Source organism: Poecilia reticulata, linkage group LG11 (genome assembly GCF_000633615.1).
Source record: "Poecilia reticulata strain Guanapo linkage group LG11, Guppy_female_1.0+MT, whole genome shotgun sequence".
Classification (NCBI taxonomy): Eukaryota; Metazoa; Chordata; class Actinopteri; order Cyprinodontiformes; family Poeciliidae; genus Poecilia; species Poecilia reticulata.
In genome coordinates, this window is record NC_024341.1 from 14,963,468 (window position 1) to 14,979,528 (window position 16,061).

The following is a 16,061-nucleotide window of genomic DNA, read 5'->3' on the forward strand; positions in this document are numbered from 1 at the left end:
GAGAAGGCCAGATAGAGAGTAGAAAAAGAAAAGAGGAAATTTAACCCTGGGAAAGAGAGGAGAAGCCCAACATGGAGATCTGGTCTCGCCAGTCGCTCCTACATGTTCTCACAGCGACAGCGAAAACTAGTAGATGGCAAGTTTGTGACATTTGAGAGGAAACAATTACATTCGTATGTTCCGAATTTTCTGTAATGATACAGTTTTCTATGAATCAAGGATTTCTGGCCAATAAAAATAGGGCAAGGAATCATATTCCAAGACATAGGATGCAACAAAGTTACACAAAATACAAACTCCAATCAGTGCCGATGATCGGGACCTTTCGATGTGACGTGTCTGTTTTTCTAGCAACTTTGCTCCATGCTAGTTTTTGATGTTTTGGATATTGGGTGGTTCATTATCATTTCCACGACTGTATTACCCCCTTCAACCTTTCAAAATTATTCCACATTAAAACCATATACTTCAATTCATGTAATGGACCAACACAAAGTAGCACATAATTGTGAAGACAAAGTAATTAGAGCACTGATTAGTAATTAGAGTGCACCTGTGTGTAATTAATTAATTTCAGTACAAGTCCAGCTGTTCTGTGGAGGCCTTAGAGGTTTGTTAGGAGTAATAGTGAACAAACTGCACCATGAAGATCAAGGAGCACAGCTTAGTTACAAAGCAATAGCCTAAATAGGCGCTGCTGCTGAGATCCAGAGCTCCAGGCGGCCAAATCTGTCAACAAAATTACAGATGTCAACAGGACATCTGCAATTTATTCATACCCCAAATCTGGCTTTTATTGAAAAGTGGCCGGACTGTTGAATTATTGAAAGAAGCCCATCTGCAGTTTACCACAAGTTATGTAAGGGACACAGAAAGTAAGTAGAAGTATGTGTTCTGGTCAAATGAGACCAAATTTGGCCAACACGCAAAATGCCTTATGTGGTGAAAACTAATACTCTGAACACACCGTCCCAACCATTAAACTGGGTGGTTACATGCTGTTTTTTTTTTTTCTTCCTTCTTTTCCCAGCAGGGACAGGGAAGCTAGTCAGAGCTGAAGGGAAGATGGATGGAGCTAAAAACAGGACATTCCTATAAGAAAATTTGTTATCAAGGCTCTAAATACTTAAGACTTAAGTAGAGGTTCACTTTCCAGCAGGACAGAGGCCCTAAACATGCAGCCTGAACAGCAACACGGTGGTTATCAAAGCGTATTCATCCGTTACAATGGCCCAGTCAAAGTCCAGACATGAATCCAGTTCAGAATCTGTGGTAAAGCTGATGCTTTCGATCCAATGCGAAAGTTTAAAATGTATCAATATTTTTTGCAAGGAACTCTACAGATGACAAAATCATACTTCTGCCGAGGCATTCATATCATCCTCAAATATATAAAGACATAATCTGTGCGATACCAGAACTTGGAGCCAACATTAAGACATAATTTGGCTGCATTTTGTCTTATTAATCTCATAGACTCTATTGTTTGAAGGGTCCTTTGAATTTGCACGGATTCTGTTGATACGCGCCGCTATTAAATTAGCGAGAGCCGAGTCGCAGCAAATTGCATTATGATAATGCATGTAGCCCTTCAGGTTGAACATACACAAACTCTGGATTGCTTTTCCCCTGGATGATCACTTCACCTTTGCTATAGCTGAGCCTGTGTATGTATTTTCAGTGGGTGAATAAATGTGTATGTGTGTCTTGAACTCATGTGGTGAACACATACTATTCGCACTAATTTATGGGGAAATTAAGGAAAAGAGAAAGAAGATGAGTGAACAGATAGGAAGAGAGGAGAATGTAACGTAAAGTAAGTCTTAATATCACACAGAGTGCCAACAGACTGCTAGGAAATGAGCATAAAGTTTGTCTTGGCAGGAAGTCGGTCTCATTAAGATTCGTTGCTGCTCTTAGTGGACAATACCAACCACTTTAACACATAAACTATGGGTCTAAGTGTGCATTAGCAGCTGCACCATGCAACCGTGAGCAGGATGAAGACTGGCATTTAAAAGGCTGGGAATCATAATGTAGACGGTGGAGAGGAGAAAAAGGCGAGCCAAAACAAAGAGCCTCAGCAGACAGTCGCTTTTAATTGTCCAACGTGACAAGGCGAAGCCCGTTTTCGGACCGACGCTTTCGTCGGGCCTTCTTTTCCCGTGTTTTCACTTTGTGGGGTTCCTTGAAACCCGCTAAGTGCCACGAAGAGAGAAGGCAGGATTTTCGCAGCTCTCTGCCAGCGCTACTAAATATAGCTGCAGTCGCGGGAGGCCAAAACACAATCATTACTCTCTCAGACACAATGGATGGAGGAGAAGAAGAAGAGAGGAGGCAGAAGAGAGGGTAGGTTGAACCATGCAGAAAGAGAGGGAAGAAATGCAGAGCAAAGGAAAAAGCATGGAAGAGAGAGTGAGAGAGAGAGAGAAAGACAGAGAGAGAGACAGAGAGAGAGAGGCAAAGAGGAGTTGGGATTAATCATACAGAGAGATGAATGGAAGATGTAGCAGATGGGAGGATAAAAGAAATTAGAGCATGCTAACAATAAAAGAAACAAAAACCTCTGAAGATAGTATGCAGGTGCATCTTAATAAATTAGAAAATCACTAACAACTTAATTTTTTTTTTCCTATTAGGTCAAACACTGAAAAGCATACAATTCAGATTCAATACGCAGCGATGTATGCTAAGCTTTTGTTTTTGCCACGCAGCGCAAAATTGTTGCTGAAAGTACTCGCCATAAACAAATATTACACAGCAGTTAAAAAAAAATAAAAAATTATTTTTGTTTTAACATTTTTCTTGGAATTTTTACCTGCTCAACAATAAACTAACCATGGCACATTTACTGAAATGAGCAAAGTCTGAGTTTGTAAAAAAAGAAAAAAAAAGAAAAGGATCTGTAAAGGCTCTATTGCTATATTCATTTCTCCTATTTTCTTTTCTTTTTTTTTTCTTTGACGATGATGATGATCATTTTTCAACTATTCTCAGCAACTAGAAGCAGATGTACGTCACTCTTCAAAATCACCTGCTAAAACAGAGTTTGTGACCAAATCTGCTTGGTCACAAATGCAACCAAGTTGTTTGTGGTCCCATTTAACTTAATAAATTTAAATTAAAACAAGACAGGGGGTTAAGCAATGAATACGTTGTAAGAGTTCAAGAGCTGCATAAATGCAGTAATTAATGCTACAAAGAGGGTTTGGTTGTAAAGTACATGGAAATAAAGGTTGGCTACCATTTAATGTGTAAAAATTCTTATTTCGTTTGGCTTATGAAATATTGTAATCATCTGAGACTTAGATTTTTGGGATTTTATCAGGTTGAAACCATAATCATCAAAGTGAACTGAAATAAGCACTTAACAGACATCACTTTGCATACAATTCATCTATGTAACGTATGACTTTCACTTTTCAACTTACCGTATTTTCTGCACTATAAGGCGCACCTAAAAACCTTCAATTTCCTCAAAAGCCGACAGTGCGCCTTATAATCCGGTGCGCCTTATATATGGACCAATATTGAGCGACAACAGGTCTAGCAACTACGGTAAGCAGCCGCCGACTTCATTTTCGCCCGTAGAAGAAGAAGTGCGCGGTGCATGCTGGGATAGTTGTCAGAACGCTGGTTTGTTAATAAAGTTTGGGGGAGGAGGGGTGAGAGCTATGGGTGAGAGACAGAGACTGCGGCGGCAGCGTGTCGGTTGGTCTGTGTTACCCAGAAAGCAGTTGGGCACAATATCGCAACACCAACACCGTGAGTGAAACAATGACTGGGGCAGCCTACTATATAAAATACTGGGGGACCATTTCTTTATTATTACACATACACATTTGTAGAGAACGGAACAAATCACGTCCCGTATAGGTTTAGTAAGGGACGGGTGGCAACCATAACTGTAGCGTCTATTCTATGCGCCTTATAATGCGGTGCGCCTTATAGTGCGGAAAATACGGTAAATTTACTTTGTGTTGGTATTCTAAAGTGCTGAGAAGTGTTTGTATTCTAAACTAATAGACAACCACAGAAATGTCTCTGTAAAACTGCATCCTTTATCTGTTTCTTCTATTATCATCTTGCTAACGCCGTCTCCAGTAGACCCACTGCAGCTTTAATCCAGACCGTACCTGCTTCCGTAGCTCCTCAGCCGCTCTCCTCGATGGCAACCCGTTGGCGGTGCCCCGACTGCTGGCCAGGGCCTGGAGCTCCCTGGCGTGCTCCCGCGCCTCCGCCCGCTCGCTGCGCTCCCTCAGTAGAGGCGGAGGAGGCGGCGGAGGAGGCGGCAGTGGAGGAGCGGGCGAGTCCCTGCTGTGTGTGCCCGCCTTCGGCCTCGGACTCTCCCTGGTTCCTGCTTTGCTGTGGTTGTTAAAAACTGGAAAGGAATTGAAGAAAGATGGATCAGCGGTGTTGCTTTTAGCATTCGTGACTTATTCAAGAATGACTATTCACAAGCACGACACATAATAATAATAAATAATAATAATAATAATAATAATAATAAAGAGACATAGGATGAAATACATCTGTATGAAGAGACCCGGATTTTAGCCGGAGCTCTTCTAAAAGTGCAGCAACAGGATGAACTCTTTCAATTCATTTCAGTTCATTTTCTGAGGCTACAATTCATAGCAAAAGGTCATCTCAAGGCACTGAGGTTCAGATTAAGTTCAATGAGAGGCCAAATCCATCCAGTCGAATTCAGTTCAATCCAATATAACCCAATTTGAACCCATTTGCTTCAATCCAATTCCATATAATTGCATTTCTTTAAGCAGCCTTGCAGTAGCAAGGCAAACCAACGGATTGCATCGAATGTTTGATTCGATTCAATCCCCCATCCTGAGCATGCACTGAGAAACAGGCAATGAAAATGAAGAGGAAACACTCCCTTTTAACAGGAAGACACTTCCAGCAGAACCAGACTCAGGGTAGGCAGCCATCTGCTTTTGACCAGTTGGGGGTTGGGACAGCAGGAGAGACACAAAAAATCACAAACGTGCTACGGCTTGGATACCTGCTAGAAGAAAAAGGACAAAGTTAATGATAGAAAAAAACAGGATATTAATACGTCATACATATAAAAAGCAGAATTAAGGTGATGATACTGAGCAGAAGTCTTAGTACTCCAACAGAGTAAAGGACTGACCATCAACTATAACTTTTATGCTAAAAGAATGTTTTAAGACATGCTTTTAAGGTAGAGAGAGAAAATGCTGGAAGGCAGTTCTACAATAAAGATGTTTGATGGGGGAAGGAACCGTGTCTCACTGTACTTTGGGGAATTTAAAGTGAAGTCAGTGGAGCGAGCAAACTGGTTGGGCAGAAAAATGTTTATCATTATCATTACTGTTTATAACTGCAGTTTGAACTTGTTCACAGTTTGCCATGTTACAACCAAGAACCTTAACGTGTTTACCGACAAAGACCAACAAAGTTACAAGCTCAATTTTGCTGCAATTACAGCTGAATCCTAATTCAGCAGCTATTTTGTCCTAGTAGAATACGTGTTGCACTCTAACAGGTTTTCTTCCAGCACTGCAATGAGTTTTATCCATCTTTTGATCACCCGTCATCAGCTTTCCTGTAAATGCCATTTTGTTTGGAGTCATCAAAAAGGCTGCATATCTCGCTTTTCGATCAAAAGATTTTAAAAATAACACATCTGAGTCATTCACTTTAAAGCCCTGGATTGTTTTCTGTTGGTCCATCACGTGAAATTCTGAGAAAATACAAGTTTGGGGTTGTAACATGCCAAAAGGCAAAACAAACAAAAAAGTCAAGGAGTGCTGCTGGTAAGACATATTGCTAAAGGCTACTGAGCTAGCTCACGGTACAAAGTTCCATTTGGGGAATTACATTAGTAGATTAAGACAGCAATGCACCAACACTGATTCTAATTCTATTCTTCAGTCATATAGGAGCTAACCGTTCATAAGCAGCTCAATTCACCAAGCAACGAGTGAGAAGATATTTAGCCCTCTAGACCCAGGTAAAAACTTTAATGGGGTACAACAAGCTAGCATCGCATCCATAAAAAGTTTTAAAACGGGAATGTGGATAGTTCCTGAAGCAGGAATACTATTAAAGTCATAGTGTGAGTTTTTCAGGTTACTGTCAATGTAAATAAGCTCCAGAGGGTTTCAACCACAGCGACCAAGTGGAAAAACCTGGATAAGCATTAGAGTGACAAACTTTTGGCAAATTTGCTAGAATATGCATGATTTACAGAGTGGTTGAAGACGTCTTTATGCTGCTTGTCAATGAGCCGGTTCAAAATGGGTTTTTGAGACCTGTAGGTGATGCCACATGCACCATAAATAGGCCTCTTTCCAGCTTTCACTTCATGTTTCTGCGAGCCTTTAGATGCCAGACTGTATAGAGGACATACAGTACACGAGTGCACGCACTCCAACACTTGTGAGCGTCCGGAGGTCTCATGTTGCCCCTCGCCTGTTGAAAGAGAAAATTCTTGACATTTTGAGAAGTGAGCTCAGCAAAAAAAAAAAAAAAAAAAAAAAAAAAAAAAAAAAACTGGACCCATTAAAAGCTGTTTAATTCAGCCAAGTCAATATGGCAGAAGGCCAAAATGAGAAATGGTAGCAGAAAGAGGGAGTGCTGATGAATGACCAACAATGTAAAAGTATTTCCTGCCTCCCTCTACGTCCCTGAGTAAACATCTCTCAACATTTCACCAATTTTCATTTTTCCTTTTTCTCAATTGCCCACGTTCTCCTTTTGGCTTCCCCACTCTTCTTCTCCCCAAGAGTCCATATAAGCTTTCCTGTTGGACAGGAGCCCAAGACACACATTAAACTGTCCCATTTGATAAATCCTAATTCAGCAAGGTACATTTTAAATGCCGTCGGCTCCCGGATACGCAAATGTCCATTTTGGTGTCCTTAACCTCACCCGTCTCTATTGTCCCCTACGAAGCATATCTGTGTGTTTTCTTTCTTATCTATTTATTTAGCATATCACAGCGAAGGCGCCAAGTTGCTTTGCAAACACCGCTTGGGTGCCAGATAAGAAAAGGAGAATAAGCTGTCCTCGTGCACAGAGCAAGTCTGGATCTGTTCGCACAGGTTTTACTGTCCTTCTGTTTGCACTTCATGTACAGTTTAATGTTTTAGCTACATGTGATCTAGGAAAGATGAGGGAAGCCTGTGTGCTTCCAAGAGACCAGCCCGAGTCTCAATGTGAGAGTTCAAACACACAAATCTAAAAGATGTTTTCACCTTGTTCTAAATCCCATTAATCTCTCTCCAGTTTACTCCTCTACATTCCAGGGGGTTGAGGGGGAGAGACATTTTACACACCAAGAAAGGAGTTAAAGTCGGGGACGGAAAGGGGGAGGAAATATGAAACTCGGCCCCTGCTTCATTGAAAATATCGGATTGGATGGAAGAAACCCCCATGGGTTAAATTTATGTATGTAAAAGTCATATTGAGGTTACAGGATTCACCCCCTGTACCTACAAAAAATAATGGCTGGAGTTTTGTCCAACTGGAGATGGTTGCAAAAATCACCTTCAAGGTGTGGAATCTGGCAGAGCACCAGCTATCGCTGTTATTAAGGAAACAACATTTCAAAACTGGATGTTTTGTTAGTATTCAAGACATCCCATAAAGATTCACTTTCTACACTATTCGTAAAATCAAATTATAAGCTAAACTGAAGTTGGATTATGTTGGAAAATCTGTGTAAATAAGATGTTTTTTGTTTGTTTTTTTTACTTAAAATTATCATACCATGACAATCTTACAACAGCCCATCAATGCAAATTTAATATGATTCAGACTTCTTATAAATTTATCAAGTGTCAATTAGATGCATAAGCTTAAGTCTATGCAATAAGATCAATATAAGAAATATATGCTGGGGTCTTTGGGTTTTTGCTTGTGTGGGATTTTCTAAATGTCATGCGCCGTGTGCACAAATGTGTGCACTCATCTGAATGTCTGCGCTGCCCCCTAGGGGTGTACATATGCTGGACATGTGTTGCATGTGTGTGTGTGTGTGTCTGGGGTCTTGGCCAGCTGTTGCAGTATGTGCATAAACACCTTGTTAGGGCTTAGTAAGATAAGTGTTAATTGGGGTGGAAAGAATTGATGCACTGCTCTGCAACTCTACGCAGCATGCTTCTCGTTGCCACGGTTCAAAGCAGAACAGCTATCTGCTTACATGTGCAGACTAACATGTGCACACAAATGAGAACAAGAACTACACGTCTGTCTTTTGTTTGTTTATGATCCATGTGCATGCTTCTGAATTTTCAGGTCAGCTCTAGTTATTCTTAAAGGTATGTAATCCTTCGCCTGTGCTCTTCTCTGCTTTTTTTTTTGTTCTCTCTTCTTTGTTTTCTCTTCTAGCTCTTCTCCACTTGCCTCACTCCTGTCTTTCTCTCCTTCATTAACTCCTCTCACCGGGATATTTGTGGTACATTACACTAACTAAAAACATGCAGTCTGGTGTGTGAACTCTCAACATTTTGTTAGTCATAAACACATGGCGCGCTTTGTTCCGACCTCCAGTTCTGGCCCTTACCATGCCCATTGAGCGGCTGCCTGGCGGGGAGTTTGCCCTTGCGAGGTGTAGAGTTGCAAGAGGAGGAGGCCGAGGCTTGGCTGCCGCCGCCCGCACCTTGTGTGTGGACTCCTGCGCTGCTCCGCACCTCCTCTTCCTCCTCATCTTCTTCCTCCTCCAGGTCCTCCTCCTCCTGGGAGCTTCCAAAATAGGCCATATTACTGGGCAAGGCAGAGGAACCTGAGCACAGAGAGGGGGGAAATGAAAAAAAAGAACATTAGAGGGGTTCCTATAAGTTTTATCATGTAATTTATGAGATTAACTTTCAGAATTCTCTGTAGATTTCTCTGATCAAAGTATGAACACAAAAATGTAGTTTTAATTTATGGCAAACGTATCCACAAAAGTGGACGGATGGACAAATGGACATAAATGCTAATGGACGGCAGGATGGATGTTTGGACAAACTGATAGGAAGGTGGTTGGATGGACAAAATAAAGGATGGATGGACACAAGAGCAGCTGGTTGGACAAACTAATGAGTAGAGGAATGGATGAATGGACAGACAGAGGTAAAATGACAGATTGACAGACAAACAGATGGATGCATAAACTAATGGATGGAAGGATGGAAGAATAAATTGACGGATAGACGGGTGAACTGGTGAATGGGCAAACTAACAGATGGATGGACAAACTTGAGATGGAGAGACAGATAGAGAGACGGATGGACAGACCGATGACTTTTCAATAAAAGACTGAACAGCATCTGAATGTTTCCATTCACCTATTTTTTCCTCATACTTGAGCAAATCTGAAAAAAGTTAAATTGAATTCCTTTCTTTTGAAATCTGCATAAGAACCCCAATACAAGGTCAGAGCCAGTGAAACTGAAAACGAGGCCTGAACGCAGATTTAGTCAAAAAGTCTATATGTTAAACCCGATCCAGCTGTCGGCATATAAGAAGGTATCTCTTTTGATTGTAATCTGAAATCTTCCAAATGCATCAACATCAGTGTTGGAGCATTACCATAAAAATAAGCCCCTCCGAGGTTTTCAGTGTAATGCTGATTGTGCTGCTGTTTTTAATCTGTTATTATCCCAGCTGGTGGCCCATTGATGCTCTCCGAGCCGCTCGGAACGGAGCGCCGCCATTGTTACACTCACAGTTAAACGCACAAACATAATCAAGGACGTGCACGGCACAATGTTAGACTGATGACAGCTCTATTGTTTCTGAATGCGCCGGCACAACTAGCATTTTCCAATCTGCTGCTGATAAGCTGCATTTGAAGAATTTACATTTCTAATTTGACACTCGGTGCCTATTGTTTCTGGTGGTTTTTTCCCTGCATTTCTGTTGAACCAACTTGTTTTTTTGTTTTTTTTTCCAACGGCGCCGCACTGCAATGAAAGTAGTCCGACGCAGAGCGGAGGGAAAAGGAGAACGCATTTTTACTGATAGCTGGGATTGGGTCCAGAAAACTGACAGTGTGCAACAAGCGGTTTCTTTTTCCACGGAGGCTCCAGCTTTTGACAGTTCGGAGACAGACATAATGTACATGTGCTCACATTACTTGTGAAACTCTCGCGCAGCAGAGCCAATCCCAAATCTGTCTCTTTCACTTTTCCAAACAGGATTAAAGTCAATTACCGACCCTATTGGGAAAGAAAGCCGATGTTCTCCCGCTTTCCTTTTTCTGTCACAGCCCATAACTTTCACTGTCATCTCTCAGAAATGCAGCTCAGTATGAGCACTAAGGAGGTGAATTGTTTTTGGCAGCAGATGGCCTCTAACGTTACCTCAATAAGCCCCAAACAAAAGGTCACAGAGCCAACGGCAGTATTAATAAATCCCATAATGCTGCAATAATAAATCAGTGGGTCAAACACTTTTGTAGTCCGACAGATGCAAGAATAAAACATTTTTTTGGGGCGGAAATTATACTTTCATATATTGCAGCCATGATGAGTAACTTAAAAAATGTCACTTATTAAAAAGCAGAAACTACCTTTAGTTCTGGGATTTGTATTCATTGAAAAATCTACATTAAAAAAATAAAATAAAAATCCAACAGTGTACTCACAACTAGAGATGCACCGATGTGAGAATTTGGGCTGACAGCAATATCAATATTGCTACTATGGCTTAAAAGCAAAATTATATACATTTCGACGCTGTGATATAACAACCAAGCTGCTGAAATTGCTTCTCCGTTTCAGTTAAATACTCCCCAATCCTTCACTGCATCACTATCATATGCCTAAACAAATGCAACACAGCCAACATCCTACCATCCTAAAACACAAACAGTAACAACATGGAAATAAATAATAATTGATGGCATTTCACCTTCACTTTAATAAAAAGTTCCGAGTTATGACAAATATTAAAAGTAACTTGAACATATAGAAGTGTTACAGGAAAAAAAAAAAAGCACTTTGAACCGTCAAAATATTGACATCATTAGCACAGAGTATTGAACCCTGTTTAGGTGAAAATGAAACAAGATGGTTAATCTTTGTGTAGTTTTGTTTTTGACTTAAGAGTCAAGTGCACCTGCATTTGAATTCCACACAAAAAGATCGCAGCAAAAGGTTGCAAACAAAGGAGCCTTCCTGAGAAACAGCAGCCATAATAGCTGGACTGAGTTCATTTCAGCTAAATGGTAGAATCCAGCTGGTCAGCAGAAGTGGGGAAACGAAGCAAGGAGTTTCTGGAAAAACTCGGTGGAAACACAAAGGTTGGTTTACGTCACCGTACGGAGATAAAGTTGTTCATTTCATTCTGAGTTTAACTCTCGTCTTGCAATTCATTTGCATGAAAATAATCCTGTGGGAAACTGCCTCGAAACAAAATGAAAGGAAAGATGCTTGATTTATGAGGAGTTTCAAAGATTTTTCCACAATCAGAATCTCCTATTAAAAAACAGCAACACGCCCTGTTCTTTTTTTTTATTGAAAAGCACTACAGAGGGAAAAAAGCAAAGGAACAGACTCTTCCCCTCTTTCTAATTTTATAATCGGGTGTTTGTAATTGCCGATTTGTACTTCACAAGAATGCATGGTTATGCAACGTTCTTGCCGCTTTGATTAAATCTGGCTGTGAGCAGGAAACTGTGGATTTTATTAAGTTGTGAGGCCTTTATGACTAAATCGATAGCATAGCAGGAGAAACTACTGTGGTTTTTATTACCCTTTTAGGGGGTCTTAGTGTTTAAAAGCGCATTAATGGAAAGTAATGTGTGATTATAAGCCAATTAAAATAATTGTTAAGCCTCTGAGAAATAAGCTGAATTCAGCTGGCCTGTATTAAACTATACAAAGTATCTAAAATAGAACATAATGAATTAAGCCAGTTATTTAATTAGCATACTTGTTTTGGAGAAAGACTAAATGCGTTCCTTAGATTTTGCACATTTTATACATATAAAGCCCATTAAGATAACAAAAATGTGAGGGTACTGGAATAATTATAGGACTAGCAAAAGAGATGCATCTTTTACATAAATATATGTGGAAAAAGCCTGAAATAAGCAGAAACATTATATGAGGAATTAATTAAAAATCAAATTAGAATTAGAAAATGAGCAAGACAGCCAAAGCTTCTATAAAGAACATTTCACATGAGTTTAGATTCAATATTTAGGATTTTATTTGGAAAACACTTAAATTGGTGTTATTTCAGGAATTTAGCTCCTAAAGTCTGGCTTTTCAAATAAACAAATTAGAAAAGAACATCCTTTAGGCAGGTTGCTAGGACAGAGGAGAAAAATGTTCAATCCTCTGCTGTGCTTAAAGCTGTGCCATTTGACCCCACCCACAGCTCACATTTAACACATTTAGCTGTGGTTCCAATTAATCCTGTCTGGACAAAACTTACAGAAAAGTTTTCCTCTGGCTTAATTAAGAAAATGTGTGTCTTCCCTTGAAAATTATAAAATCACATTGGGGAATATCCAGTTCAGCCAGTAAAGATAGTCATATGACAGAAACACTGGGAGCTGCAGCAGCCCATACAGTCTCTCATCCAATGTGAACATCAACCTAAATGGTAAGAGAAAAATAGATTTTAAAAGTTATTAAAGAAAACCTGAACTCATAAGATAAACAAAGAAAAATGCACAGCTTATACTACTGTGTTTGAGCCATCCCTGTGTCACTGATTTTAGTTTAAAATGGCCCCATAAAAAAGTGAAAGCCCAAATCAAAGGGAGAATCTAAAAAAAATAAATAAATACATAACAGACCACAACAACAATGGCAGCTGGGAGTTGAGTTTTGTCAGGGACCTCAATACGATTACAACAAAAACCTTGATCAGTAAACTCAAGCCTATTCTTAAAATCAGATTAGGACATCCATGATTTAATTAAACTCATCAGTTCTAACTTGTATTTAAAGCAAGACAACATGCCAACAAAGGTCCTGTATGTACTTCCCTCATAGTTTCTCTACAGATAGCTTGCTAAGTAAGATATGCTGGAACATGAATTGCGTCACGTTTTTCCTGGATTGTAGCTAAATCTAAGCCTGATAGCACTGAAAGTCATCAAAGGTGCAGCAGCGGCTGAAAATATATACAGTGAGGGAGAAAACAGACTGGTGCAATCATCTTTTAATGGCTGGATTCGTTAGCTAAATGGTTGTAATTCACTGCTCTGAGAAGTGGAGTAAAACACGGACATGTCACCAATCCACAAGGAAACACAGACATACAGGACAGACAAACCATGCACACATACACACTCTAAAGGCAACTTGGAGAGACCATTTTACCCAATAGTCCCCTGGGGCATGCATGGGTTCCCCCTGGGAACCTCAGCTTACTTTTATGGTTCGATACTGACCACAGTCATCCTACGGAAGGGGGAAGGTGCAACATAAATGTGGTCATCACCTAAAATTTTCAACTCCTTTTTTCTGAGCCGATTCTCTAAACCCGTTAGTCATCAGAAAACACAGAAAGAAGAATGCATGTAAGGATAAAAAAAAAAAAAAAGTTAAAAATTGCTCATTTTTACTTCCGAGATCTCAAGCAAAGCTTGAACACAATCCCCCAATTCCACCGGCTTTCATCCACCTCATTCCAGCCAGACAAGTCATAATTAGGTCTGAAAGAGTCTATTAGGATTGTCATTTTTAACGGGGCTCTTGGGTGGGGTGGCATAATTACAATCCCTTCCTTTTTCTAGCCACCCTTCCTTTGTCCCCTTAACTGGGAGTGAAACAATGAGGACAATTTTAATAGTCAATCAGGTTGGTTTAGCCACCATGGGAACATGTAGATGTGATGACTTACAAATAAGAACCACGTTCATGTGCAAGAAGAAAGGACGCTCTCTGGGGGGAAAGTATGAGTGACAAACGAGAGCAGGATTTCTGGCAAGAAAAGAGAAACTCTTCATCATTTTTATGAAGAATGGGAGTTCACCAAAATAAACTCCTTATTGTTAGCAAAGCCATTAGTTACATAGACAATGGGCCGTGCTTTCGAGGACAAGCCAGAATCAGTCAGCGCTGTACTGTATAATAACGCAGCGCCGATACTGCATGCAAACGTGCAGCTTCCAGGTGCTAACCTAAAAATATCCAAATATTGAAGCAAGGGGGAAGCGGCTTATACCTGGGAGAATTAGGCCGTCAAAACAGAAACATGTTTCAATGGATGGCACTATTCCTGGGAGTAAAAATGTACTTTTGTTCTGCCCTCCCCGCCAGGTTGTTATTGTAAATAAGAATTTGTTCCATAAGGAAATAAAAGAAAACACATGTTCATAGAACATTTTGCACAATCTATGGCGTGCAAAATATTCATGTCATTTGCATTTTGTCATAAGGAACCTCAAACATTAGTACAAGTATTTTCTTGTTTTGTGATAGACCAACACTCTCTGACTTGGTGCATCACAAAAACCTGCATAAGTAAGCTGATTTGTAGAGGGAGTTTGAAACGAATTGTGACAAAAAGTTCAGAGCTAGGATTACTTTGAGGCTACTGTAGCAACTCAGAGGATCCAAATATCCAAATGATCTAAATACCAGCATCTCTATGCTATCACTATGCTTCAGATGCGATACGTTCATATTTACGTTACACGTGTAATCGCATCCTGGGAATCCGAGGTCTTTGGTTCAGTGGGTCAGTCCTAGGAGGTTATGTTAGCAGTGCAGCAGGATTGGCCTCCCTGAACCTGAGAGGCACCTCTATAGGGTTGGCAGGCAGAGCAGGCAGCCCAGGGGGGCCAGAGGGATAAACACTGTCGAGACGCGCGCTCACACACACGCACACACACGCACACACACACACAACACCACACACTGTACAAGGGAAATTACACCCGCAACAACAACAACGGAGCCCTGTTTGCATTTTGATCTTTTAACCTCGGCGTGAGATTTTTGACAATTATTCAGTTTGAATCATTACAAAATTATCCAAAATACTACTGCGTCCCCTCATCGGTCATGTTTAAATTGGTCTAACGTCAAAGAAACTCCCTCCACTCTCCTCAGTGCTGCCCCCGCTGTGCCGTCAGCAGCGCTGCACCTTTGCTTTAACCCGAGGCCAAAAGGGCCAGAGGCAGACTGTCTGGCTACTGCCCAAATGGCTTTCTCCATGGTTATAAACAGGCTGGCTACAGGCGAGGACCACACATAAACACCCTCCTGAGCACATGGAGGAGGGACCAACTCCAGCCCGTGTGCCCCATTCTGCACACTGGCTTTTTTTTTTTTTTTTTTGCAGGATTTATAAATGAAACAATATAAATGCAGAATATGAGCCTGAATAGTGCAGGAGGGAGAACATTCATGATGTTCATCAGTCTTTGTAGTAGAAATTACTCTTCGGGTTTACCCACACGTTGCATCAGAGTGACGAAAAAGGGAAAAGCTACATTTCTTTTGTCATTTAATATTTAAACCTTCGCCAGTCACATCATGGAGTTGGATAAGATCTTAAAATAGTCATTTAAAAGCTCCGATTGGGGGAAAAAAAGGTTAGCTTCTTACTTTTATCACCAACTAATCCTTCACATTCTGACTGCTTTTATATAGCCATCAGCCGGAATGATGGATTGAAGCCTTTCGGGTGGATGTGTAACGTTTGCCAGATAAGATAAGCAAACACTGGAGTGGGGGTGGTGTGGAGGGTCCGGGGGGGTGAGTGTTTACACACTGCTTTGAACGTTTGACCCGAGAGGAATCCCAGAAATCATCGTTGATGAGGCTTCACGGCAGAAATGTTGCTCGCACGCTGCGTTTTCAACTTATTTAAGAAAATAAGCCAAAATCAAATGGAAAAAAAGATTTCAAGAAGATGAGAATGGATTTTATTTATTTTTTTAGATTTCTCCGATACCGCTGAACATTTTCCGCAACATGGCCAACAGATGTTACGGGCAGATCTCTCAAGTCTTTCACAGGATTTTAAGGGCTTTCTGACGATATCAAAGACGTGAATCCCGTCACTAAGATTAACACAGATATCCTTATATGCTGAGCGCACGCAGGGACACGGTGGAG

At 40.6% G+C, this 16,061-nt stretch overlaps 1 protein-coding gene across 1 annotated transcript in view; it reads right to left on the reverse strand.

Moving 5' to 3' along the window:
• The window catches only part of jarid2b (jumonji and AT-rich interaction domain containing 2b), a 112,755-nt gene that overhangs the window by 16,035 nt on the left and 80,659 nt on the right, over positions 1-16,061 (reverse strand). Inside the window, exons 5-6 of the mRNA XM_008422063.2 lie at positions 8,555-8,773; positions 4,137-4,381 (exon numbers count right to left, since the gene is read on the reverse strand). Of these exons, the coding sequence (XP_008420285.1) occupies positions 4,137-4,381; positions 8,555-8,773 (464 nt within the window). The remainder of the gene's footprint in view (positions 1-4,136; positions 4,382-8,554; positions 8,774-16,061) is intronic.